This window comes from Anser cygnoides, chromosome 10 (assembly GCF_040182565.1).
Source record: "Anser cygnoides isolate HZ-2024a breed goose chromosome 10, Taihu_goose_T2T_genome, whole genome shotgun sequence".
Taxonomy (NCBI): domain Eukaryota; kingdom Metazoa; phylum Chordata; class Aves; order Anseriformes; family Anatidae; genus Anser; species Anser cygnoides.
This window is the reverse complement of record NC_089882.1, coordinates 12184718-12212681: the sequence shown is the minus strand read 5'-3', so window position 1 is coordinate 12212681 and position 27964 is coordinate 12184718. Positions and strand designations below refer to the sequence as shown.

General features: G+C 42.6%; 2 protein-coding genes and 1 long non-coding RNA gene across 6 annotated transcripts; 2 read left to right on the top strand and 1 right to left on the bottom strand.

Moving 5' to 3' along the window:
* Positions 1-298: 298 nt before the first annotated feature.
* On the top strand, positions 299-11695 carry CCDC174 (coiled-coil domain containing 174). 2 transcript variants are annotated; one of them, XM_067002980.1, is made up of 12 exons: positions 299-419; positions 906-1010; positions 1931-2031; positions 2956-3014; positions 4120-4300; positions 6180-6275; positions 7693-7829; positions 8225-8319; positions 8564-8711; positions 9730-9876; positions 10517-11291; positions 11384-11695. In XM_067002980.1, the coding sequence occupies exons 1-12, from the start codon at positions 378-380 to the stop codon at positions 11475-11477; spliced, it is 1980 nt and encodes a 659-aa protein (XP_066859081.1). In that variant the 5' UTR covers positions 299-377; the 3' UTR covers positions 11478-11695. The 2 variants fall into 2 exon arrangements, with proteins under 2 accessions (XP_066859081.1, XP_047929534.2); XM_048073577.2 differs by having other exon boundaries at positions 10517-11695.
* On the bottom strand, positions 4959-23213 carry LOC106045075 (uncharacterized). The gene is made up of 5 exons (XR_010833885.1): positions 23054-23213; positions 22919-22974; positions 20546-20633; positions 11856-18277; positions 4959-6133 (listed from the first exon to the last, which is right to left on the bottom strand). It is a non-coding gene; the product is annotated as an uncharacterized lncRNA (long non-coding RNA).
* CCDC51 (coiled-coil domain containing 51) lies at positions 23159-27964 on the top strand. 3 transcript variants are annotated; one of them, XM_067002981.1, is made up of 5 exons: positions 23159-23179; positions 24341-24600; positions 24730-25069; positions 25381-25545; positions 27102-27964. In XM_067002981.1, exons 3-5 carry the CDS (start codon positions 24752-24754, stop codon positions 27876-27878), a joined length of 1260 nt encoding a protein of 419 aa, XP_066859082.1. In that variant the 5' UTR covers positions 23159-23179; positions 24341-24600; positions 24730-24751; the 3' UTR covers positions 27879-27964. The 3 variants fall into 3 exon arrangements, with proteins under 3 accessions (XP_066859082.1, XP_047930154.2, XP_047930151.2); XM_048074197.2 differs by lacking the exon at positions 23159-23179 and adding an exon at positions 23203-23316; XM_048074194.2 differs by lacking the exon at positions 23159-23179 and adding an exon at positions 23409-24030.

Genomic DNA, 27964 nt, shown 5'->3' with positions numbered 1-27964 from the left:
GTTTGTACTCGGGGGACCCACACTAGCAGAGGGCCACGGACAGCCCCAGCGCCTCATCCCAAGCAAATGGCTTCAACAAGGCAGCGGGCACAGGGCTAAATGCAGCCGCGTGAGGAAGGGCATGGCTGTCTGCAGCTCCAAGCAGAGCCTCATGTCTCATCTTAGCAGCAGCCAAGGCAGGATAGAGGCGGTTTTGCTGTTGACACCAAGCCGCGAACAAATCCTTCCCCTGTTAACCCCACGCCCAGCCCCTGCACGGCCCCGACCTCCCCAAAATGGCGGCGGGGAGGCGCCGCCCGCCCTCACGGCGCTGTCGTAACGGCGCCGCGCTTGGCGGCAGTGCCGTAAGGCGCCGCGGGCGGCGGAGCGGGGCCGCCATGGACCGGAGGAAGAAGCCGCTGGACGTGGCCGCCTCCTCGGTGAGCGGGCGGGGGCGGCCGGGAAACGGACGGGGGAACCTCCGGCCTCCCGAGGAGCCTGTCGCTGGGTTTATAAGCTGCGTGAGGGGGGCCGGGTGCCCGCTGTTTGGTGCCGGCCCCGGTCCCCGCTGCACCGAGCACCGAGGGCCTCGCAGGCCCTGGAGGCGCCTCACAGCCCGGCGGGGCGATAACGGGGGCGGGGGGGACGTGGGCTCCTTCCCCGGCCTGCCTTGAGGCCCCCGCCAGGGAAGGTTCGCTCAGGAGCCGGGGGGAGGAGGGGTGCTGGGGACCTGGGGGTGCCCCGCCTGGTGAGGCCGCTGCGCTGAAGTTCCGTGTAAAACAATTAGTTGGGTGCTTGTGTAACCGCAGTAATACCGTTTTTTTTTTTCACTGGAAATGCACTTGCTGCTTCGTACGGTAATTGCTGTGTACGCATAAGGTGTATCTGCATTGTTTACTTACTTGTCTTTTTTGCCGCTGATGTAGCTGGTAGACCTCAAAGCAGAACTCTTCCGAAAGCAAGAAGAATTCAAGAAAGAAAAGCTATTGAAAGATGCTGGCATCTTTGCAAAGCCCAAACCCCTTAATAAGGTAGAAATATTTTTCCATTGCTGTTTTTGTCATTCTTTCTCCTTAAACTAAGGCAGTTCATATGTATTGAAGCCTAAATACATAAGCATTCAGAGCTGTGTTACTATTCAAATGTTAAATCTTTAACACGAGAATGTTTAAATTTCTATCAGCTCATTTACAGATTATATTCTTGTGCACAGCAGAAAATTCATGCCTATCTAAATCATCTCTTAATCTTTAGTCCTTAGGGAGCTTTTGTAATTACAGCAACAGATGTTTGTTTTTTTTCACTCCAGTAATTTGTATGCTTCCCTGAAGGATGGAAGATGAGAGACTCTTCCAGAATCACTGAACTTTCGTGATAAATGCTCTGCTGCGTGCTCCTCTGTATCACAGTGTATAACAATGAACGCACAGTTCTCTCATTTTACTCTTTACTGCACGTTTTCTATTCATTCTGTGGCTTTCTAGTAGTAAAGTTGTCATACGTGAAGGACATGAAGCATTCAGTGTTACACTGTAAACAAGCAATCTGATTGTGTTTGATATCTAAAATGAAGGTAATAGAGAATAAAAATGAAGGTAATAGAGAATAGAAACCGTACATCGTTTTCTTACTAGTTAAATAATCAGAAAGATTGTTTGTATTAATTATTTTTCTGTAACAGCTTTGCTAGAATAGATTTTGTCTGATTTCTGAGTGCCTTCTTTTGCTTCTCAGCCTGTCCTTACCTATCATGTTGTATGGCAGTCTGTGTAATTTAGGACAGGCTTGCTGTATTGTACAGCACAGCAGGTGTGTGTCTCAACTCAAACATGATTAAGAGGTTATTTACCAGACCTTCATGATTGATTTGCACGGTTTGCATTATGAAGTTGAAATCTTTTTCAATCTTACTTTGGTGTTTTATTTGTTGTTACAAAATTGTACTCCCCAGAAACCAAGTATCTGGAGCAAACAAAACACAGGAGTTGCAAGTCGAGCTGAGAAAGATGTTGAGCAGAAGGCAGAAGAGGATCAAACGTTAGATCAATCAAGGTAACTCTTAGGCTCTGTAAGAATGGAATGCTTTGTAGAATTTGTTTTTCAATGTTTAGAAAAGCACAATAAAGAAGTTACACAGGTATTAGACCAGCAGTTCTCATTAGACCAACAGGGAAGACCAGTATCAATTCCATGCTCTTTACCAGGAATGTACGAACTGCACGGCAGCAGTCTGGTGCTCTAGGGATACCTGCCCTTCCTGTATCGTAACTGTCTACGTCAGGTTACTGCTTTTGAGCGCCCTCTTTAGAGGTGAAATCCAGGGCAGTGATGCGCCAGAATTCACGTTACAAAGTGTATCTTGGACTTGACAGAAAATGGCTCACTCTTTTTGCAAGATTTGACTGATAGTCTAAATGGGTTAGTTATACAGTAAAATATACAGTGTAACCCATTTGCTGCTTTTCTGTAAGCATCTCCTAGCTCTTCAAAATTGTCCTCTACCGTTCCAGAAATTAGTTAAGGTTTTCTCCTCAGTTTCTAAAAATAAGTGTATCTCCATGTTATTCCTTCCTTTTTCCTTCCTTCCATCCTTCCAAAACAGTTTTTCAGTGTCTCATTCCTGCAAATAGTGGTCTCATTTCCAGTATTTATCTGACAGGCTGTCGTAGCTTTATAGGGGTGGAATACTAGTGGCTTCATATTCCTGTGTACTTGATAAATTACACTAAAGGTTACCTCTGTAATTCCATTAAGATTATTTTCAGTATAAACTCTGGAACTGGATGTCTGTGTATCTTCAGAAGCTTCAGTTAAGGTTCAAAATAAAAAACAGGCATAGCTCAGCTTCTAGTAAATATTTCTAGCGCTCCTGGTACTTCTCTGTCCCATTTACCTAAGGATGAATTGGTCATTTTGAGCTGTGTTTGGAATTGATGGGAATACAAACATTTAGGGTGGTTTTTTTTTCTTTCTCAGGAAGAAACTAGAAGAGAAAGCCAAGCTGTACGAGAAGATGACAAAAGGCGACTTCCCAGGTGAACAAAACTAATCTGAACTAATTATTTATGTGACATAACATAAATACTCATTTTAAAATTTAAATTACCAAACTTATTTTATAAAAAATAAATAATATACGTAATAGAGCGATACAGATACAAATTTGTTTCAAAAGTACTGGTTGGCCTTTCTGACTGTCTAGTGATTTACAGCAGCTACACTGAATTCACTGCTTACATGGGAAACTTTTTGGATCTGTTACACAGAGTGATTAACAAGGGTTATTTTGCTATGAAAGAGGGAAAAAATATAGGTACTAGAGAATATAAAATTGCTTTTTGAAGGGCAGTCTGTCCTAGTAAATCACCATGAGCTTGTTTCAGTCTGCCAGTCGTTAAATGGGTAGAATATATTCTGGTTTTTCAATACAGAATCTTAGAAAAACAAAATTAATTTCTTCTCCATTATGCACTCTTTGCATTTCGTTGCTGATTTTCTGTCCTTCACTCTAATTGTTGGACTTTATGAAGAGCAGAGGAGTAGTAGGGGAGTCTGGCTGGTTCTTGTATGAACGTTAGTCATGCAGCTAATAGGGTTAGAGAATTATAATCTGTCCCTTTCTTTTTCACACATGCAATCCCTTGCAAGAAGTAATTATTAAAATAGAATCAAAATCTCCTTGCTATTAATCTCTCACGTTGTCTTTACCAGTGTCCATCTTTGCCAAACGTGATCTCACCACTTTTCTCCACTTTTTAAAAGTATGCTAGTGACTGCTTGCTGCCAGCTTACCAAATTCTGAGCATCAAATCAGTATTTGAACTGTTGTGTAACAAACCCTAGACTTCTGAAATAACTAATGAGCAGAGAATATTTTAGTGCAAAGACTGCAACCTTTTTTGTAGTCTACAGGAACAATTAATTGCTTTAGAAAAAGCTCGAAGGCTATATTCAGAAATAGAGGAGCCAATTTATAGCTCCAAGTTTGTTTGGCCCCAAATGAGATTTAAGTATTCCCCAGAAGTACGGTCAGGGGCATTGCTGGCAGCTGAAAAGTTGATTGCGACTATTATGTATTGATTTTGTGTTCAGTTCCGTTCTTTTCATGGCTGTTCTCTAAGAATCGATTTTCTGCCTTAGATGAAGAAACTGAAGATTTGTACCTAGTGGATTTCACTCAGAAGATCATAGACAAACAGCGAGAAGTACAGGAACTGTATCAGAACGAAGCTGCTAAAAAGACTTTAGAAAAAGAGATGGATGATGAGGAAACCGAACCAGAAATGGAAATACCACCACCAGAGGACCCAGACGAAGAATGGTTGGTACTACTGAGTGGGGTGATGCATGGGAAAATAACTCTGTTCCCCAGAATATGTGGAGTGACACTGCTTTTTTTGATTCATGTTACACATTGAGAAGAGGTGGTAATATTCTCTTATTTCGTGTCTCGTTAAAAGACAATCCGTAGTGTTATTTTCCATATAGGTAACACTGCAACAGAGTCCTCCTACAGGCTTTTGTGAAAATCAGTCAGGGAAATGTACTGTAAATGAGACATGGTGCAGTATCCTCTCATTTTCTTGCAAAGTTTATGGGAGTTCTGATTGCAGGATTGATAGCAAAAGTCGCAAAACGTTTTTTTCTTACATCTGTGTTCTCTAGTTGTGTGGGATTTACAAAATGAGCAGTCGTTTTTGTTGTATGACCTCCTCATAAGAGGGAAGCTCTGACTGGGGAAAAAAAAACGTGATTTTCCAGCATTTCTTCTACAGTTTAACTACAAAATTGCAAATAGCCTGTGGCAATTTTCTGTGACATTTCAATAACTAGTTTTTCAACCAAGATATTAGGATTAATTATGAAACCAGTCCCACTAAACATTTTCTTAGCCAGATTGTGAAAAATGCTTATGGAACGGAGATTTTAATTCTGGTAATCGGTTTAAAACGGCAATTAGCAAAATGAAAAAGAGCACACCAGTTTTCCAGTTTATTAGGCCACGATAAGATTGGCAATGTAATTTTTCAGAATAAATTGGGAGAATGAATCCAGGCAAGGGACCAGAAGATTGCTAGGCTGGAAAGGCAGATATACCTATTACTGGTATCGTACTGAAATTCAAGATGAAACTATCAGTGATCTGATGATGGGCTCAAACTACTTTGTGTTCTCATCACAGTAAGTTTCAGAATCTTAAACCAATAAATTTTACTGTTCATATTGTGCTTTTCTGTCATTGCCTATACCTCACTTAAATGACCTACGTTATTAATACATCATCCATCTCAGTGAGGCCATTTCCTAATGAGGGTGCTGGCATAATTAATGCAAATTAGTCTGCAGCTATATCTTTACTATAGAGAATGCAAGTAATTTTTGTGTGTGTGTTGTTCTTTTTTTTTTTTCTGATGTTACATTATATACTCAGTGCCCTTTCTTATTATACTAAGCTCTGGATATCCGTAGAAATTACGTAAAAATGCTAACTTACTAAAAGCACAGATCTTTAAAAGTTTGTTTGGGAATTAGATTGCCAATCATACGTTTTCAGCTGTAATGTTAATTCTTTAAATTGGGATAATAGAGGCCACTTGATGCCAGAGAACTTCCTAGAATTATTGGACAATAAGTACAGCTCTCTATCAGCTTTTTTGACAACTGTAAATTAAGTGTTCAAGACTATAAAGAGCTGTATAAGAAGCCCAATATGTGCTTCAAAGGAACACTTTGAATTTTAGTCAGCTTTTGTTGTGCAAGCTGAATGAACGCTATCAGCCTGTTCTAAATGAGCTTTGGACTGATAATTGAAGTATATTGTAGCAATTTCATATCTGCAAGAAGTCAATGCTTCATCATTATTTTCACCCTGGGAAGCAAGTACTAGAATCAGTTTTATTTTGGTGTGAAAACTGATATTGTAACTTTTGAATGTTTCTTTACACCACCTTAATATCAAGGCAAACAGCTGGCTCAAAGTGGGGTTGAGTAAATACCTGTGATAAAACTGTCATAGGCCCTGTTCAGAGCGTAGCCTTGGGGGTCTGATAGTTGAACGGTAGAAGGAACTGTCATACATGGAGAGACTGAGAGATCATGAATACTTTTTGGAAAGTGTCACTGCTTCTGTCTTCTGGTTAAGAGTTCTGTAAGTCTGAAAATAAAAGTTTTGTGTGAAATTTCCTTTGCGTTCGTTACAGGGTTGATTATGTCGATTCCTTAGGCCGATCTAGACGCTGTATGAAGAAGGATTTGCCAAGTCTACTTAAAATGGATCAGGAACTTCAAGGGAAAAGGTTTGGTTTCTTTCATGGAATTACATGTTCCTTGCAGTATTTAACATAGTTATTTTTAATGAGAAGGAATAGAGGTTATGTTTTGTTATCGCATTCCCAATCCAGAGTCGTTGAAGCTACTTCTTTCTCTCTGTTTACTTTAGGCCAGCTTCTGCTGATTACTACATTGTGCCTTAAAAAATAGCCAGAGTAGTTACAGTGAAATTGTGCGTGACAGTGGCTTTATCAAATTTTCTATTATAAACTTATACAGTATTCCAAGGCTTCTGTTTATTTCACCTTGGCAGCTGGCAATTGGAATATGTGGCTGGTGTACTGTTTTTAGATTGCAAGAGAACAGAGGCTACGGATATGAAATAAAAGCATAAATGAAATTTTTAATAAACTACCAAGGCACAATATTTGATGGAAATGCTGACGAAGTCTAAGACCTCACTTATAAACTATAGATTGTAGAGAGGAGTTTTAATAAACTGATTTAGCAATCTCTTGGATATCTGATGCATCTCGTAAAACTGTGGTCTTTTTATGCAAAGTGTATTTTATACCTTCCAGAAAATACCAGAGAAGTGATTCCTGGTTCTCTTTAATCTGGAAACTTGATCATCTTTTAGCAAAACCAACAGCATCATGACATTCAAAGTGAATTTGTTATATATCCATTTGTTTGGTTTTTCTCTTCTGTTACTTAGGTGTTTTAACAGCTTTTCTGTTAAAATTATTATGGCAGCACTGAGAATTGTTTTCAGAAAATAATCTAAAGGTACCTTAATTGAGCTTTTACTGCTGCTAAAGTGAAAATTCTTTCACGCTGGCAACTTATTAGTGTTTTCTCTCTATTTTAAATGTAAGATGGAGAATATGGGTGCTTTGAAATTGCAGTCTCTGGATTTATATCGATGACAGTCTGTCAGCAAAACCTGCTTCAGTTAATAAAAAAATCCTGCTGCTTCCCTTGAGAAAACAAAAATATCTCCTACATTGTGTATTAAAGGTCATGGAGTTCTAGGGTAGATGGCTAGCTTTTTGCTCTTTCAAATACCTCTCATTTTCTTATGTTAATCTGAAATATTGCTATATGTGGTTGCTAGCATCCCAACAGATGCAAAAAAAAAAAGTGAACATGTCATTTCTTGTTCTGTGCTTTGGTAAAGATTTCATAATGCCTCCAAGAAAGGATACAATTTGTTTAAGTATCTTACTAACATGTTCTACTAGTACCTTCTTTTAGAAGTGGTTTTATATTTGTCTTTACCTTGTACCATACTCATCAATGTTGCATCTCTAGGTGATGCCTACAGTGATCTGTTTTCTAAAAAATAGAGGATTAGACACAATCATAATTTAATCGTTTGATACTGTAGAACCAGTAACTTCTGCTCTATAATAATCCCTAACTCTTTTTTTTTTTTATTAGACTAGACCCTGATGGGAATACTTTGCTATCTGAAGATATGAAGAGAGAACTTCAGAGACAGCAGTGGGAAAAAGAAGAAGAAGAAGCCCTCAGAAAACCCATGGGACCCATACATTATGAGGACATCAGAGAAAATGGTATACTTCCATATTTTATATCATTTATCTTCATGTAGATACTGGTTTTAGAGGAAGCAAGGGAAAGTTGTTTTTTATTGCCTGTATGGCCAACTTTAGGTATGTGTTAAATCGCATTTGTAATAACTATTCAAACTACCAGGACATTCACCTAGATCTATCTTTCATCAAATTGTACTTTTCTCAAATATATCTTTCAAATTTGATTTAATCTCCCAGTTTTCTCCTTCAGGAAGCTTCACTTCATGCATCATCTAAACAAGCCTGTTACAGACATAAAAAATAGTGTGGCGTATGTTGTAACTCAGTGCCTGAAAGCAGGGCACATGGTGCTTGTAGCTACTGTCGATTGTAAACTGAGTGTAACTTGAACTTCGTTAACTTTTTCTTTTCAGAGGCCAGGCAGCTTGGTGTTGGTTACTTCGCCTTTTCTCGTGACCAAGAGCTTAGACATAAACAACGGGCAACACTGGATATGCTGAGAGAGCAGGTATGAGTCTAAAAAGCAAATTGCAGTGTAAGAGCATCCTAGTTTCAGTAGTCACCATCTTTGGTTTGTTGTATAAGTCTTACACTCAGTGATGCCTGCATTTAACTCCAAAAAAAAATTGCCCTCTTTTTCCCTTTTGAATCATGGTACCTGAGGATTGCTTTTATTGTTTAGTGAAGGAAGACATGTAGTTGATTATAGTAACACAGGAAGATTAATTCATGTTTTTTTCTTTACTGTTTAGACACTTGATCAAAGAACTAAACGTGAACAGATAAAAGAAAAAAGGAAGGCAGCTCTAGAAGCCAGGCTGTCTAAACTTCGAGCACGGAAGGTTAAGAAATTAAGGGAAGATGGGTTAGAGGAAGAGGCAGCAAAACTGGAGAACGGAGGTATGATTAGTTGCCTTTTTAAGTTAAGTACTTGCTGTTTCATCTTGTACCTGATCAGTGAGTGGGCAGGCATCCTCTAATTGATGTAGGTTTGGGCATTTAATATATTGCTATTATGTATTTTATATATATAAATTGTATAAATTAAAATCGCGAGAGTTCATATAACTATGTGTAGATATAAAATCGTGCCAGAGAGAGCTTAATAGCGCTGGAAGAAATGTCATGCGTAGATGTAGTCCTTTTTGGATTCATGTCTGACAGCAGGAATTGTGTGAGTTGAGCTGTTGAAATTGTACTGGCTGGTTTTTAAGATGAGCAAGATAAAAATATTAGCAAGTTGATTCTGATACCGTATAACACATGCTCTTACAATTTTAGTGCAGTCTGTAAATTGGACATACAACCGGCTTTTAGGATTTGGGATGATGAATTTGAGTTCTCTGCTGTCTCCTGTCTGACACTACTAGATACTTGTATTGTCTATCTCCCACTGTAAATTGTAGCTGATATTTAACTTGTCAGAATTCTAAGCAAGCAATTAACTGTGAAGTGTTCTGGAAATGACGAAGAGGAGTGTGCCACTGCTAACTGTTACTATTGTTCAGAAGAAGAATGTAAATTGTTTTCTCCAGGATTACCAAAGTGGAGATGCGTGCTAATGTTCTTATTTTTAACAATTTTCTAGTTTCAGTATAATACTCAGCACATTCGTTTTTGGGTTCTTAGGCAACATATTTTTCAGCAGTTTCTTTGATACAACTAGAAAACTAATGAAGTGTCTCTTGGTAGATGGGTTTCCTGATTATCTGGATTATCCATTATCTTTTCTGAATTAATATGAATTAATTAAAAAAAAAATCCATATTCAGATGCATTTCTTTGCTGAATGAAACTAGATAACTACTATGAGCTCTATAAATGCAAATAACTATTGCTTCTTATTCTTCCTATGAAATTCATTTAGGAGATTTTATCCCGTTACTAACAAAAACTACTCTCTCTTTCTGCAAAGTAGAGGTGAAAGATGCTACTGGTCCAGTACAAGCTGAACAGGAGGCTCCGAGAGCTACCTCAGCAAGTAGAAAGGTAGAGGTTGTCATCCAGGAGAGAAGAGATACAAAGCCTGGCGTGCCTTATGTCCGTGAGTGGGATAAAGGCAAAGGTAAGGAAATACGGATTCAGAAACACTGTTTGGAAGCGGTGTACATACTGCTGACTTCATTTCTGCTTTGAGACAAAGTATGGTAAATCTGAGAAGCAACAGAAATGAAAACTGAACAGATTTTTACTGTTTTTAGAGAGTAGGTTTGGGGGGTCTTGAATCATCTTTCTGTTGCAATGCTTCAGAGCTATTCTTAATCAGAAGTCAGCAGCTGTTAGAATAATTAGAATATCTACCACTTCTGGTGAAATAAAGAAGTTACTGGTTTTTCCCTATGCACTCTAAAGATATTACAATAATCTCAATTTTCTAGTAATTAAGATCTTAGTGCTGTGATCGGTTTGTATTTTGATTCAGCCCTAACTAATCAGCAGTTTTTCATAACCTATGACCATGTTGTTAAAGGATCTGAAAGTGACTAGGATGAGTTACACAGAGGGTAGTGGTTATCTTTAGTGCTCAATAGTTTGATTTCTTTTCTGTAGAAAAGGTAGACTGAGCTTAGCCAGCAATATAGTACTAGGTGAAAAGGAACTTTAGATGGCTTTAAGTAGCTGCATCTTCTGTGTTCCCTCCTTTCTGACTGATCTTCAGACACTGGCATCTGTATTTAAACTACTATTTTCCCTGTTTCTAACAGAACTGATGTTTGGACAATGGTCAAAGAGGCAGGAAGAACTCAGAGATGAACGAGATCCAGAATTTGCACCACCTTCTGATTATTTTGTGGGACAAAAGAAAGATGATGATTACAAAAGCCAGAACTTGAGCAGTCCTGAAACCACCTTTGAAAAATCGGAACCAGAAGCTTCACAAAACCAGCAGAAACCATCAGTGCAGGCCAACACCAGCAGCACTGCAGTTGTGCCACCGTCAGTGCAAGCTTACAGCAATGATGTTCAAGATAAATCAGCATCAGTGGAGGCCTCTGGCAGCGACAGTGAAGACGGGTCAACATCAGAGACTGACAGCAGCGATGATCAGGAGGGGCTGCCGTCAGCGCACGCTTACACCTGCGGTGCTCAAAACATGCCGCCACCAATGCGCGCTTACGGCTATGGTGCTCAACATGTGCTGCCACCAGTGCAGCCGTACGGCTACGGCATTCATGATATGCCCTTTCCAATGCAGACTTACGGCTACGGCGCTCAGCACATGCTGCCACCAATGCAGGGTTATGGTTATGGCGCTCCAGATGTGCCGTTTTCAATGCAGGCCTATGGCTACGGCACGCAGGACGTGCTGCCGCCAGGGCACAGCTGTGACTGCAGTGCTCAAGACGTGCCACCACCGGGGCACACCTGCGACTGCAGCACCCAAAATTTGCAGCCGCCAGGGCATACCTGCGACTGCAGCACCCAAAATTTGCAGCCACCAGGGGAGAGCTGCGACTGCAGCACCCAAAATTTGCAGCCACCAGGGCATACCTGCGACTGCAACACCCAAAATTTGCAGCCGCCAGGGCATACCTGCGACTGCAGCACTCAAGATGTGCCACTCAAGATGTGCCTGGGCAGTCATACAGTGGTGACACTCAAAATCAAGCACCACTTTACAAAAGTTTAGATGATATGCTGTCTTATTACAGACAAGTGACTTGAACTGAGCAAAATAATAAACAAGAATCGTAATTTAAAGAACTAAAACCAAATTATCTGTCGGCAAGAATATTTTCCTACATCTGGGAAAAATGGATATCTGTAAGTAGATTGAAATAAATCTGGAGACCTAAGCTATGTTACATCACAGCTGTACTTTTTCCCTGTTGGTTCTCTTTTTTTTTTCCCCTCTATTAAAATTCTTTAGCATTGTTTATCTAGTTTAGTGTATGTGTTTATTCTTTGCCACTAATGCCTGAACTTTGGGGTATAGCTTCTGGTTTGGAGGTACTACAAGTTCAGTAATATCTGTAGAAACGGAATGGAAATGGCAGGCCTTCTGCTGCTAAATACAAAAACATTTTAAGGAATGTTACCTACATAATCTCCTGACTTCAGAGACGGGAAGTGCAGAATGTTATCTAGTGATAGTTGTGGCGAGTATTCCACGTGGTCATAATGCCTTCTGCATTCCTGAGGTCTGTATATAACTTGTAATTCTGTGAAGCAGATCAGAGTTGGAAAGAGGCACTGCAGAAATCAATAAATAATGATGGTAAGACTAAGAATAAAAGCTTCAGTGAAGTAGAAGCCTTGACACCTGAAATTGCTGTCTTACTGGTTTAGAAAATGCTCTTAGAATTGTTCGAGTACATTCTTCTTGCATCATATATGCTGCTTTATTTTATTTAATACTTTTTTTTTCCTAAAAGCTGTTAATTGTGGTGATTTATATATAAAAGCAGCCTGACCTCTACCAAACAAGCTTTTTTATTTCAGAATCTCAGGAAATGACAGTAATACGTACTTACCATGTAGAAAATTTTGATTTCTGAAGGCAATTTAAATACCTCCTATTTGTATTTTAAAAGCTCATAAAAGCTAGAAAAGTGTGCTAGAATGGGCAATTCCGTAGATTGCTTAAATTTAAATGGCAGTGATGTTCTCAAAGTAATGGACATCTGAACCAGATACCAAAGCAGGCAGAGACACAGATAAGGTGCTGCTCTTAGGTGTGTCAGTGGGATCTCAGGCTGTTCTGCAAAGCCTGGTGAACAGCAATGTCCCTACCACAGCAAAAAGCAGCGCTCAGGGTCACTGAGCAAACTTGTCAGCGTGCAGAACACATTCGCTGTCCCCAAACTATGTTTTAACCTCCGCTATTAAACACACTTCCATCTCTCCTCTTCCTATACTGCTTACAGCAGAAATAACACCCTGCAAGAGCACCGGTGGTACCATTTTAAAAGCACAAAATATTACAGTCTTTTTATTGCTACCAAATGGTTAAGAGACTGGAGCTTTACGATAACTTTGGGTTTCTGTTTCTCTGAACAGACCTAGAATTTCAGGATAGTATGACAATATTAATGGCAACATCCACAGTACTACTTTTTTGCTGCTGCTGACCTGAATTCAGCTGGTGAGCTTAGCATTAGGGTCTACATTTCCTCCTTTCCTTGAATCTCTTCAGTATGAATAAAGAATCTGAACATAAATAATGATTTTATACTGATGACTAAGAGGAAGAGGTTACAAATCAGTCTGTTTTTACCAAATGTGACAGCATCAAAGCACAGTTTTTTTTTTCCTGCCAAGTTTGGCTCAACCTCAGGTTAGTCAATATCCACGAGGTGGCACTCTAATCTTACAAATTTGCCACAGGAAACTACCAGTATAAACCCGTTTACTGCTATTTATTTCATAGTAAAGTTGAAATACTCCCTGATGACCCCGATCCCAGGAGAAATTTTTCAAAACTTGTGTCACCCCACATTTAATTCTGAGTTTAAAACAGTTGCACTGTGCTTCAGCAGCTTTCTTCCATAAAGATAAGAAGCTGTCAGAACAGTTTCAAGAAGCAAATTGCCTCGGTTTTTTGCACATTGATTGAAGGCAATAATAGAAGCAAGAGGTGGAAGGAAAAGGTGTAATTTTAAGTCACTGAGTGTGTGCAATCCTGTTAGATGCGTACATAATTGTAGGATTGCATGTCAGAATTAACCCCATTTGAATAGAAGTGAAGCATTTTAAGGATGTTTAGGGTTGTGTACTTAATGCCTTCTTAGCCACTCTGTCTAGAATCACAATACGTTGCAATTATTTATAAATTAAGCCTCAGAATGGTGTTCTGAAGCCAGATTGTAATATTGACCCTGTTTTGCAGGAAAAAAATAATTTAAAAAAAATGCAGAGGCAAGGTCACAAAGCAAGTCTGTGGCACCGCAAAAGTTCAAACCCGGTTCTCCAGTCTGGCTGACTTATGCTAGAGATGTTTCGTATTTAAGACCTCACATGAATCTGTGAGTATGATTCAGAGTAGGGTATGATTTTCTTGGAGCTGAACTAACCCCAAAGAGTGGGCAAAGCATTTAAAACATTAGAGCATGACTGGAATTCATTATGGCAATCATATCCCTTTGATGGGTTTCCCTATAAACAAAGTTTGTATCTATTCTGCTACTACTTTAATCGTCTGTATTCATTTCCTGCTGCGCTCTGGGCTTTGTTTTTTCTGTGCCCTTGAGACTGGGGGTAGTTTTATGTATGTGTGTGATGGAAGAGCTGTACTGTCTTTGCATTAGTTTAACGCTGAGCTGGAGCTGCACTAAGGAATGAATGCCATTTTTAACAGTATTATGTAAAAACTCATGATCAAAGTGTTCTTTTGTCAGCTTTATTTCCATGGCCTAATATTAAACAGGAGGACTCTTGCCAGGAAGGCAGTTCAATGTCTACATTTTTAATGTAGACTTCCCCAGGAGGTACCAGTGGTGGCTCATGTTGCCTTCGGTGCACTCCACAGAGCCAGGGACAGGGCCTGGCTCTTGGGCAACGTATCTAAGGCATCTTTGTCCCACGTCTTTATGTAAGTATTGTTTTGATATGCAAGTTATCTTTGTCCAAAATGCAAAAAGTGTTCAGGCATGCTTGAATTTCAACCTTCACCTGCCCTGTCTGGCTGGCAGGACTCAATCAGATCTCCAGAGAATCCCCTTTAGAGCAGACAATTTTCTCTGTGTCACCAAAGACTGAATTTCCTCCCCTTGGAGGGAGGGAGGGATCTGGATCTGGCAGTAAACTATGAGCATGTCAGCTAAGGCTGCTAGAAGGGGTAGAAAGTACCTGGCTGCAATTCTGTAATGTTCGAGGCAGACACTACATGCATCAAATTGCCCTTGTCGGCTGTTTTTGATACAAATGGCTCTCCAAATCCTTCAGTGGCCAAGGCCTTGTACCGATACCAGTTGTATCAATAGTTCTAAAATTGTTAAGTTCCAGTGCTGTTAGATCCTAAAGTTTCACAACTTGTAGTAAAATTGGGCCAAGATCTTCCCCTTTCTCCCTTTTTTGGTCTGTTGAAATGTCTAAAACTTACATCCTACCTTGTCCTGTAAGACCCAAGATACTGACTTTGCATCTTAAAAGCAGTTAAAGATGTTAAAAACAGGCAAGAATAAATGTAAAAATACTAAGAGCATATGAATGATTACATTTATCTTCCCCTCTGTCAAAGATACGGCCTCAAGTGGGCCATTGAAACTTGAACTTTCATAAAGATTCCATTGAAATTTAACAGTTCTAGCTGGAAGTTTACTTAGTAATTAAGAAAGTGCTTTGCTTGCTTTCTCTAATTAAACAAACTAAAATTCCTTTTTCACAGGTATAAAGTAAACGCTATTCTCAGTAAGTATCTAAAAGAAAAATAACTCCTATACTTCTACAAAGTTTAAAATGCGTTTAGCCCCATTTAAGGAGGGGGATCTAGGCGATGGAGGAGGTTGCTGTGGCGCTGTGCTGCCAGCCCAGCACTATCTCCTGTCATGATTTCAACTGATACATGGAGGTGCCAGATCATGGTCAGACATCACCACCCACACAGTGATTGTGGTGCTTTGACCTTTAAGTGCAAAGTGCCTGAAACCTGATATATATTTATGGTAACGTGGGCTTTTGCTGATAGAAGTCTTGTATGGCTACAATAAATGGTGCTGTTCCCTGGCCTTCCAGCTCAGATTGCAGCTGTGACCAGAATTCAGAGAATGGTCCTTCTGCTTGTATCACTCAGAGGCTTCCAGGCTGTATGCAGCGGTGCTAACAAACACCATTCAGTGCTTAGCCTGTATCTTTTGCTGTCTATTGCAGGGCGTTCCTGCCCGATACCTTTCTTAAAAGCATCTTGGTCGCAGACCAACGTCTGGTTGCTTTGCAATAGTTTGTGTTCAGCTCGCCTTTTGACTGGAACAGGTATTAAGAATTAAAAACTCCCACTCCAAGATTTCACATGATTTCTCTAGTTTAAGTGAGCCATTCAGCACGTTTTATCCTTGCTGAAGCTTTTTAATAAAGCATGGTAAACACAAAGGGCTCATTTGGAAACCTTTTCATTCCCTTTCTTATCGTTTGTTGCTCTTCACTGGGTTAATGGAAGCAGTTGCTGCAGCGCTAGGTATGAAGATAGCTGTGAATTACATTCTTCTACCACTGGCTTCCACAGACAGAGACAGAGCTGGTGCTCAGTCAGAGTTTTTATTCCAGTCCTTTTAACATAGTCACCTTGGTAGTAGTTTTGTACGCTCCACATCTCATTACAGAGGTCAGAGGTTTCCAGAAATACTTAAAGCTGTGATCTGGTACTTGCTGTCTTGCAAAGCTCCACTAAAATAGGAATACCTGGGAGGCAAGCAGAATACTGCATATGATTGTTAGTGTTTGAAGAAGAAAATGGTGTTTTTTTCTGCACAGAAAGAATTACCCAGTCATTTATCCTAGCCATAGAAAATACCAAGAAAGGAGAGAAGGAATGTTGCCCTTCAACGAGAATGTGTTCGTATATCTTTTTTGAGACAGAGGCACCAGCCTTTGTCAGAGTATTTTTCCTTTTTTTAAAGCAAAAATATTTACAGAGAGAGACAGAAAATGGGCATCTTTTGTGGAAAAAAAATAATCTGTATTTTGGGTGAAAATCTTCCAAGGTTGCTTACAATGACTCATTGCAATGTCTAGTTCAGAGCCACTTTCGCTTTAAGGGGAGTGTACACAATACCACAAATCCAAGCTACAATACTACAAGAGTTCTCATAGAATAATTTTCTATCAATGGAAGTTCTGGGTAGTGTTGAAGATGCCTCAAACTAGGTATGAACTGAGCTATGTAAATATTGATACCCTCTCATGATTACAGAGGGGAGTTTGCAGTCATATTTTCTTCGCTTATGGTTGGAAATCTTCAGTGTTGCACATTTCCACCTTCAAGCAAGATCTGAAGCAAGTTTATTATCCCTGATAACTCAGCTTTGTTCTTTGCTTGCTCAGCCTCCCCGAGCACTTTGAATTTGCAGTTTCATTCATCTGTGCTTCCCAGCCTGAAATGGCACACGATGTACTTCCATGGCATAGCCGGCAGCGTTTTGCTGACGTGTGAATTATTTCTTTGAGCTTCCTGAAGTCGAAGTGCCTGCTTCTTTGAAAATCATGTGAAAAACCATGCCCAACATCTTTCAGTCCTCTTCCAAGACCTCATCCATGCGCTGGAGAGCACTCTGCTTGCACAGATGAGCCCAGCCGGGGAGGGGAAAGGCGTCCGAAGGTTTCTCAGTGCGGAGGCACGGCTTCTTGCTGCTCCAGGCAGCCTGCCCAGGGGTTCGGGCTGAGGGCCCCCAGACAAAAGCCTGGCCCACCAAGCAGGAGACCCACTGAGGGGGGCCCGCCGGGTGACAGCCAGGCTGGGCCTGGGGCGCGCGCACTGGGCCCGGCAGATCATGGTGGCTGCAGCCTAGGATGGGGGGCACCATGTCCTGAGGGGTCCCCACCCAGCTAGGGAACCTCCAGCAGCACCTCGTGTGTGTCCACAGGGCTCAGGGCTCTTCCCTAGGAGCCCAGCCAGCCCACATCCGCTGCCTCTTCCACAGCAGCGCCCCCCACCACCTGCCCACCCCGCACAGGGAGCTTCTGTCCTGCCATCACCCTTCACTCAGGAAGGGAGCAGCCTGCATTAATTCTTTCCCCCTTCGCCCCTGTCTCAACAAGGTGACACCCCTTCCCCAGAGTTTCCATACCCAGCGTATCATCGCTGCTATTCACTTCTAGTCACATAAGCACCGCGCCCCCTCCTCCTACGCCCTCCCCCAAGGGCATTGCTGTGAGCATAAAGGAGCTCTTGCAGGAATTCAAGGAAAAGAAGGTGTAGGCGGCTATTTGTAGGACAACAGCAAGGGGCACAGCGCTGCAGTATACCTAAGCAGCAACTACAAAAATGGTTTATTTTGGGTAGTGGTTGTCCCCAAGTTAACCACTTCTCTGGTGATGGCAGTATAGCCCATCTTTTCATTTAGAGAGAACTACCAGCTCTTATGAGAGCATGTGCTGATCTAGCCACACCTTGCACAGTTGCAAGTAACCCTGAGCCTCCAGGTTAAAATCTGTAGAAGTTTAATACTCAGGCCCTAGCTCTCATTCTCAAAAAAAAAAAAGGTGCAGAACTTTAAACTTGTTCTCCTAAATGACTACCAAACCAGCAGATGCACTCAACCTACAGAAGGTCACAAGTAATCTTCAAGAAGTTTCATTTCCAGTGTAATCCAGCAAAGCCAATTTTAAAACAAAGCCTACAGGTAAAGAGAAAATATCACCTCTTAACAAAAAAGTTTTATTCTGACTAAACAAAATGTACAATGTTACCTAAGCGCTAGCGAGTTGTCTTGATGTTCTGAATGTTGCACGGCCATTGAACAATTTGATCACACCTTACATTGTAGCTCGATCATGCTACTTTTTGCCAGACTTCTTTATTCCACCACTGGCTGCCAAAAGAAACAACACAACTGGTTAGGCAACTGACAGAGAGCTTAGCTACAAGTTTAGTTCTTTATAAAATCAAATCCCCGCTAGACTGCCCGTACAACTCAGATCCCCACCAGAGAGTTGGTTTTGCCTTTGCATGTGTTACTCTTCTCTGCGATCTTACAGACTTTCCTCTAAATGAGTAACTTAACATGAGAAACCAAGTCTCCCCTGGAACCAAATACGCCTCCTAAACCTACAACAGAACTAATTATTTCAACCATTCCTGTGCTCCTCCAAGCACACCCTGCATTGTTTATTTCTTATACAACAGGAGTACAGCCTGGTCAAACCAAATTTAAGGCTAAGGGGATAAAAGCATCAGTATTTCTGAAAAAAAAAAACACAACAGAGCCCCCAGTTGGGATTGAAGCTCTACTGTAGCAGGTACTGGAATTACAAGAGCCTTTGCGTTCCCCATTACTGAAGAGCATAAAGCAGGGTTCAAGGAACACCACATATTAACACAGCAACAAATGCAGCACTTTTTTGGTCAAATGCTGTTTTTTACAGCATGTGTCATCTATGACCAGTGAAAAGGAGAAAAGCATAGGAGGACTACAGCATTCGTGGCTGCAGGGGCTGATAGTCAACAGCAGACTTTGCACTGTGTTCCAACAGTGTTGCCTTGCTGTAATAATACAATAATCACTGTCTGCTGTTGCTCTCATTGGACAGGGACCAGGTGACTGAAATTCATCTAGAAAAAGACAGAGTAATAACGACGTAAGAACGATCAAGAAATACAGAAGTACTCGCAGCTGAAGCGCGCTACACAGAACAAGTTTAGGATGGTAAGGACACAGAAGGGAGGTTCAGGGAATTTTTTTGCAGCAGCATGTAATGCCAAAGACATTCTGTAAGTCCCACACCCAGCACATTTTTTGTAAGCAGATAAATCAGAGGAGCTAGATTAATTTGAGATAAACAGACAAGAAATATCCCACGTTAGTGGAACTGGATTGCATTCCACTCCAAGAACACCAACTCAAATATGAAATTGCAGAACTGCTGGCTAGGATTTGTAACTTATCATTACAGCCACCATGTCAGAGGACTGTTTTCGCGTTACTCTTCTGTGCTTGTGATCTGCCAGCTACGCTGCCAGCACAGCTCCCAGATACAGGAAGGGTTCTGGGAAGAAACTAGAGAACTAAGGACCAGCAAGTCTGACCTTGGTCTCTGGCAAGATAATAAAGTCTGTAATAAAGCAAATGGATAAACAGCCTCGTGAAAGTTAACGGGACTTCTGTAAATGGTAACTCCTTACTCGCTGTCCTGCTGGAACCCTCTAAGGCTATCATTTAGCGTGCAGATAAAGTGAATCCAAGGGATTTCATATTTCCAAACAGCATCTGACAAGATTCCACACAAGCGTAGTTAGTGAAACTGAACTTGCTGTGGGATTGCTGGAAAGGTCCTTTTAGCACCTCTCAATATTTATTTTTTTCTAAAGATTAAGAAGCAAAGGGTAAAGTTTAATGGTCTTTATAGAATGGAGAAGGGATTAGCCATGTTAACGGACCACAGGCCAAAAGCACCTACAGGGAATAGGCAGGATGTACCCCTCAACATCCCTAGTGCGATCACTGCAAATGCTGGAGGAGTACAAGGTGACTGGACAGCCTCACACCGACAGAACCTGCTAGTACCACTGTCTGAAATAAACACTGGGCTGGACACACCATCAAAACACAGTCTGCAAAACTTCTCCCACAGCATAGCATACTGCACAGTCACTTAAGCAAAAGCACTGAAGCCAGACTTATTTCCAGTCAGTGCGTTGGTTTTTTTTTTTTGTTTTTTTTTTTTTTCTGCCAGGAATCTCCTACTCTTGAAATTAATTCTTTAAGAAAACAATTACTGCATTTGTTAAACTTTCAGAACTGTGGCAAAGCCTACGTGTTTCTTAATGTACCTGGAAAGAAAAGAGTGGTATGCTAAAATAAGAGCCCAAATCTCTCTCCACCGTCCCACTAGAACAGCTTAGCATGCCCTGTACAGTTATACCTGCTAAACCAGAAACTGCATCGGTAATTTGGGGGTGAAATTGCACAGTAAAATAAATAAATAAATAGATAGAATTAGCGTCTCTTTGTTATTTATCATCTGCAACTGCCATCAACCTACTAGTCATGTTGAGTAACTCAGAGGTACAAGCAAAACCATTAGATTTTTGAAGCCAGCAAGCCCCTCTTTTTTTCCTGTCAGTATGGCACCTCACTTACCGAGGGGCCCTTTTCCAGCAGCCTTTGCTTTCATCTCCTCAAGTTTCTTTTGCTCCTCCTTCTGCTTTTGTTTAAACGCCAGATCTGTCTAAAGAAAAGAGCAACAGAGCGTGTTAGCATCTCCTCCTCCCCAAAAAAAAAATTTAAAACTGACAAGCAAGGAGAAAGAAATGTAACGTTCTAACACGTACAGTCTTCATAGACAGCAAGGTTGAAAGGGACTGTAGGGTTTTTCCTTGACACTCAGGATTTTGAGATTCCTCGCCAGTCCAGTCCATGGCTCAGCTTCCTTAAAACTGGAAAATTTTCCTCTTCTTCATGCTGAAACTTCCCTTGCTACAATGTGAGCTTTTTACTTCCCTTTTTCCCCCCCAAGAGAACAAAACACTGTTTCTCTCTTCAGGTTTTCCAGGATTTTTTTTCTGTAAACTATTATGTCTTTACTAGTAAATCACTCTCTACCATGCTATAAAAAGACAACAAAAAGTGGATCAACGCAAAGCCCACACATGCTACCGCTCTGCTGAGAGGAAAGGAAATGTTACTATATCACATTTGCCACACGATATTTTCTTTATATGGCCTGTGTGATTTTTCTTTTGTTTTGTTTTGTTTTGCAACACCTGATTTTCTTGGTACACGTTTAGCGTATGGTCTGTCTCAAATCCTCTCAGGTGCACCTGAAGTTTAGCCACTCCTTCTCCTTGTATCTTACAAGTTAATCGTTCTTTCCAAAGAAAGGGCCATAGCATACATGCTTAGTTAAACAAATCCCTTTGCTTTCCTTCAAGCTTTCTCCAATTTAAGATTACTTTGATCACTAGTCTTGTCCTTTTGACATTCTGTGGCCCCTCCAAATTTTTTCTACAAAGACAACAGCAGAACTGTCAGTAAGTTAGTCAGCTGGCCAACCATGGCACTAATCAAAACGTTAGACTCCGATGTAAGACAAAATCTTGCCATCCCCCAGTCAATATATCCTTGCGGTCGGACACTGAAGGGTCAGTAACTGCTTTTAGAGTGTGACTGAGCAGCTACCTGCCTGTTCACCTCCGTCACTTCCCTAGGTCCTGTTTCTACCCAGGTTTCGACAGTTATCAAAAACTTGATATTTACTGTCCTTCTCCCCATACGCAGAGCTCTGCCCTGCTGCAGATCGCAGTTGCCTTTGTCTGGTAGCCTTACTACAATCCATGCTGGTTTTCAGCTTTTACGTTGTTGTAAGTTGGAAGCTTCTAAGCCCTTAATTGTGTCTAACACTTCTCTGGCAACAACGCTTATTTATAAAGTTACCAATTCATCTTTCAAAGAGCCATCACATCTATCTTTTTCCAGCCCCTGCTGCCTCACCCACCCTCCACAATCCTCAGAAGCAGCAACAGCTTACCTCTGCCCTTCTGTTTACGTGCCTTTAACACGAGATTCACCAGTACCTCTAGCTGCTTCACCAGCTGACAACCCACGGTGTCAGTTCCTACCCTAGGTCCTTGGGACCGAGTTTGTGGGGCGGGAAGGGAAGGAGAAGAAGGGGAAGGGGAAAATGATGGGGAAGGGGATGGGGAAGGGGATGGGGAAGGGAAGGGGATGGGGAAGGGGATGGGGAAGGGGATGGGGAAGGGGATGGGGAAGGGGATGGGGAAGGGGATGGGGATGGGGAAGGGGATGGGGAAGGGGATGGGGAAGGGGATGGGGAAGGGGATGGGGAAGGGGATGGGGAAGGGGATGGGGAGGGGATGGGGGGGATGGGGAAGGGGATGGGGAAGGGGATGGGGAAGGGGATGGGGAAGGGGATGGGGAAGGGGATGGGGAAGGGGATGGGGAAGGGGATGGGGAAGGGGATGGGGAAGGGGATGGGGAAGGGGATGGGGAAGGGGATGGGGAAGGGGATGGGGAAGGGGATGGGGAAGGGGATGGGGAAGGGGATGGGGAAGGGGATGGGGAAGGGGATGGGGGGGATGGGGAAGGGGATGGGGAAGGGGATGGGGAAGGGGATGGGGATGGGGAAGGGGATGGGGAATGGGGAAGGGGATGGGGAAGGGGATGGGGAAGGGGATGGGGAAGGGGATGGGGAAGGGGATGGGGAAGGGGATGGGGAAGGGGATGGGGAAGGGGAAGGGGATGGGGAAGGGGATGGGGAAGGGGATGGGGAAGGGGATGGGGAAGGGGAAGGGGATGGGGAAGGGGATGGGGAAGGGGATGGGGAAGGGGATGGGGATGGGGAAGGGGATGGGGAAGGGGATGGGGAAGGGGATGGGGAAGGGGATGGGGAAGGGGATGGGGAAGGGGATGGGGAAGGGGATGGGGAAGGGGATGGGGAAGGGGATGGGGAAGGGGATGGGGAAGGGGATGGGGAAGCCCCCCCCGCCGCCCTACCTCATCCAGGTCCTTGGACTGCTTCTTCGGCTGTTTCAGCGGCTTCTTCTTGCCGCCTGCAAAGACAGAGAGCTCCGTGAGGCGAGGCGCGGCGAGGCGCGGCGCGGCACCGGCGGCCCCGGCCGTTCCCCTTACCCTCCCGGCCCGACATGGTGCCCGCTCCCCTCCGCGCCGCTCCGCGCCTCAGCCGCCCGCTTCCGCCCGGCCCCGCGCCGCTGCCGTAGCTCGGTGGCTTCCGCTTCCGGGCCGGGCCCGGGGCAGGTAGGGCAGGGCCCGGGGCAGGCCCGGCGGTGCGGAGCCGGGGGGGGGGGGGGGGGGACCGGGGACAGGGGAGGGTAGCGGCAGGGACCGCCGCGAGATGCGGCAGCGCCGCCCGGGGCGGCTCCCGGCCGCCTGAGGTGAGGAGGGAGCGCGGGGCGGTAAGCGGGGGCACGGGGAGGGGGGGCTTGGGGGCCCCGGCGTTGCGGTGCGCCGCCTTATTACGGGTACCGCGGCCCCGGGGCTGCTCGGCGTCGCTGCCTTGTGACGGGGTTGGGTAACGGGGCGTGAGCAGGCGGTCAGAGGCAGCAGCCGGGGTCAAAGGCTGACCCCAAACGTCTTCCTCCGGGAGAATCCCCTCCGGGGGACACGCCTGTGGTGTCGTTGCCACCCGAAGGCACAGAATCAGAACGGCTCGGGTTGGAAGGGACCCTAAAGGTCATCTGGTTCCAACACGCCTGCCATGGCAGGGATGCCACCCACTAGGTCAGGTTGCTCAGGGCCTCATCCAACCGGGCCTTGAACAGCTCCAGGGGTGGGGCAGCCACAGCTCCTCTGGGCAGCCTGTGCCTCACCACCCTCGAGTGAAAAAGAAAAGAAAATTCATATGTAAAACTTTTTTAATTAACGAAAAGCATGCACCAAGTATCAGGCTCTCTCCATGTGTTGTTTTGTATTTTTTTTTTATTGTTTTGGTCAAAACCTTGTATAGCCGTACCCAAACTCCATAAAAAGCCTCAGTTGAAAGTTTGCTTGTTTATAACTTTTAGAGGAAGGGGCTAAGTAGAAAATTAAAATCTTCTTTACACATCAATGCAGGCATTAAACAGGAATAAGCAGTCTGTTTTTGCAGGGTAAGCAGGAATTTTAAGGCTATTTAAAATGTCTGCATAACTCTGAAGTCATTACCTGATGCTCGTATGATCTTTTGGCTCTTCCTTATATTTTAGTTTTGTAGGTATGCAGTTAGAAAAAACTCACGTATGCTTTAGTACTTCTGTGTTTTCTCTCTGCCCTTTGTGTGTTTGGCTTTCTACTCTTCAAAGCTTCGTATATCTGTGGAGCCTAAAACACAGGGAATGATCGAGCCCCATTTCTTTACCTCTTTGAGCTTTTTTTTTTTTTTTACCCCTCTCTCCATTTTTTTTTTCTGTTCTTTTCCAGAACTGTTAGCACATATGACACAGTACACCAAGTTCAAATGTGAAAACACAGAACAAAATTTCCTACGGCAGTCACTTCTACACTGAAGCATTAAATTACTGTGAAGCTACTCCTGCTGGTACTGGATCTGTAACATGTGGTTGCTATTTGTGCAATGAGTAAATCAGCAATCAAGAAGCATGGTGGAAGTACTTAATAACAGCAGAAAAACAGGAATCTGTGGCAGAACTGTCCTTTGAAAACTGTGGAAAATGTCCTAGGTGAGTAATGGCATGAAACTAGTGATAGTTTAGCCATTCTAGAATTTTATTCATGTTCTGATACGTATATGTAGTTTTAAGAGGTATTTACCAGCCTTATTTTAATGACTTTTTTCTTCATCCTTGCAGCACTTTTCTTCAAATTCAAGACATGGGGCCAATAAAATATAAATCAAGTGTATCCTCAGTGTCCTGTGGCCTGCAATATCACCATTTTATGATAAAGTGCTGTCAAAAAATGAATTTACACGTAGTGCGAACTTACTGTTCCTCGGGACCTAAGCAGCCTGAAGCCAAGTCAACGATAGAAACGGCCAGGGGTCTTCTCAGTCGGCTGACAGAAACGGGGACTGCTATGGGGAAAAACTCCCTTCAAAAAATATCTGCAACAGGGAAGAGTTGGTGGGACAAATATGAAGAGTTTGTTGGCATTAATGAAGTTCGAGAGGCTCAGGGAAAAGTGACAGAGGTAAATGTGGACAAAACATTAAAAATAAAATTAAAAAAAAAAGTTTTAAAATGATGAGTTAATCAGTATGAAGTATGAACACTGTCTATGAGGCAAGAAAGAGCCTCCAGAGAGAACTGTGACTCTTTCTGCTTTAACTGGCTGTGCAGATATTATGATTGTGTTCTAGTCTAGTCATCTTAGTAAATGTAGCATATCCCCTGAATTGTAATGGAGTGCACTTTTATTTGTTTTCTCCCTGAAATTCACATAACTAGCAATTTTGATCTGGCTGGTAATAAGTCTCTAAAATAAATGATCTCTCTTCTCAGGCTGAAAATGTCTTTATGATAGCTCGAGGCATAGTACGAGAGGCTCGTGAAAATGTAGAATCCCAACAGACTAAACTGAAGGAAATTCGGGACCGCTTGGACAGGGTCTCTCGGGATGACACCCAATACTTAGAACTGGCTACTCTGGAACACAGGTTGCTGCAGGTAACTTGTTGGTATTTGAGTGATGGCAAATATAATGAAAATCTGTGTGCATTGCTTTTATTGGTAGACACTGGTTTTGTAGATGCATCTTACTGTTGAAGAACAGTGGTCTGAGCTAATCTTCGTTATACTTGTTTTAATTAAAGTTATTATTGTAGATGATTTGACATGCAATGGAAATCATATGGTAATGTTACAACAGGGTAGTGAATTTGGAGACAAAAGCTGAAGACAGTGAACCTAGAAAACTAATTGTTTGAGTGGTGACAGGTGCGTGTCAACAAAAAGCTGGGATTCATGGAAGGTTAATTCGTTGTGATGAGGAAAGTTCACTTCTGGCTGTTAACCCATCAGAACTCTCATCTGCCTTCCATCTGGCTGCAACACCCAGTCAATTTTCTAAGGCTTTTGTCAGAGAGCAAAAGAGCCAGGCTGCTCCACGAGGGAGGATGAGCAAGAAGTTGAGGTTGACCACAGCGCAGGCAGGGTTGTTATCCTGCACCCACAGGGTGCAGTCCTACAGCACCTCACCCGGATGAACCATGGCGATAGGAACACGTTCATCAACAGTCCATCAGTCACAGATAAAGGCAAGGTAGCAGCCAAAGTCAGCCCAGAAATCCAAATGAAACTGCAAGGACAGCAGGAAAAAGGCACGCCTATGGCAAAGCTCAGGCAAGGAGTGGGTACGCATACCTGAGCTGAAATGGAGCTCCTGGATCAATGCACAGAGCATCAGAAAAGAACTAAAGAGAGCTGTCCAAATAAAAGATCTGCTCCAAAGAGTAGATGAAATCTCAAGAAGAATAGAGCTGTGCATGACTATGAAGGAAGGTAGAGCTAAAATTGCCGCTGTCTGTAAGGTGGTACCGCTGTCTTACAAGAGGAATGCGTGCTTAGAAGAATGAGGTAATTTGGGGAATGCAGTTAGCTGACAGACAAGTTAGCTACTATTAAAAAAAAGCAGAATTTTACTTCAGAAAAATTAACCATAAAACTTTCCGGTGTTTTGCTGAAATACAGTGGCTTACAAAAGGAATTGCCACGCTGAAGCTGGCAAAGGCAGAAAAGGAAGATGTACATGCGAGCAGGCAAAGAAAGAGGAGGCAAAAGAATGAGAAGTATGTATGTTCACAAAATTAACCTATCCAGGACATCCTTTTTAGTCCTATTTTCAGTTCCCGTTTTAGGGGGCTTAGAACTGAAAGAGAGAAGTGTGGTGAAGGTAGTGTTTGGAGAAGTAGGCACAGCCAAACAAAGTGTACCTGATGAGGTGAGAAAAGCTTTGCCCCTGTGTACCACTCTTCTGTCATTAGCATGTGACAGATTCTTGTGTAGATGGTCTTCAGTTGTAATTCTTGATGACCTTTTCTATTTCTTAGGTTTGAGTTGAAATTGTCTCGCTGACTGAAGTAGGATTAATAAAGAAAATTAAAAGGGAAAATTATTGAACAGAACTAATGCTTCGTTTCCCTTTTTTTTCCATCATTTTCATTTTTCACTCTTTTTTTAGCTTCATTTTATAGCTTCTTCAAATCAAAATGTGTTTCTTGCAGGAAGAGAAGAGATACCGAGCTGCCTACTTAAATGCAGAAGAATCCGAGCGAGAAAAATTCTCTCTCTTCTCTGCAGCTGTAAGGGAAAGCCACGAGAAAGAGCGAACAAGAGCTGAGAAAACAAAGAACTGGTCTATTATTGGCTCTGTACTGGGAGCCATTATAGGTGTTCTTGGTTCCACTTATGTTAATCGAGTAAGGCTGCAAGAATTAAAAGTCTTGGTGCTTGAAGCACAGAAGGGCCCAATAAACCTGCAAGAAGCCATCAAAGAACAGGCCTCCAGCCATTACTTGCAGCAGAAGGATCTCAGTGACGTCATAGCAGACCTGAAAAACATGCTGCAAGCAAGGACATCACAGGAAATAAAAGAAGGTGCTTTGTTAGCAAGAGGAGACAGGAATGACTCCATAAAACTAGATTCTCTTTTAATTCCTTTAAAGGAACAGCTAAACTACACTAAACAAGTCAGTTCATGTCTTGGGAGTTTACAACAGCAGTTTAACAGTCTGCAGGAAAGTATAGCACAAATAATTTCTGACGTGCAGAGCGTTAAACTTGCAGTTCATTCCAGACCTATGGAAAGAGCAATGCCAAGGCCTTCAGCAGAGGGTAAGGGACAGGCTTCTGCTGTGAGAGATGTGATCTTAGAATTGTGTGACACAGAGCGGAGACTGGAATCACAAATCAAGAGAAATTCTATTTACAGCACTGCAATCACATGTACTGTGTTTGCTATTACTCTGCCAGTACTCTATATTATACTTAAAGGAAACTGATCTCTAACTAATTGCTGTAATTTACTACATTAATAAAAGTGAACTTGCGCTCTAAGTACCTAGAGTACAAGTCCGCATAAATTTGT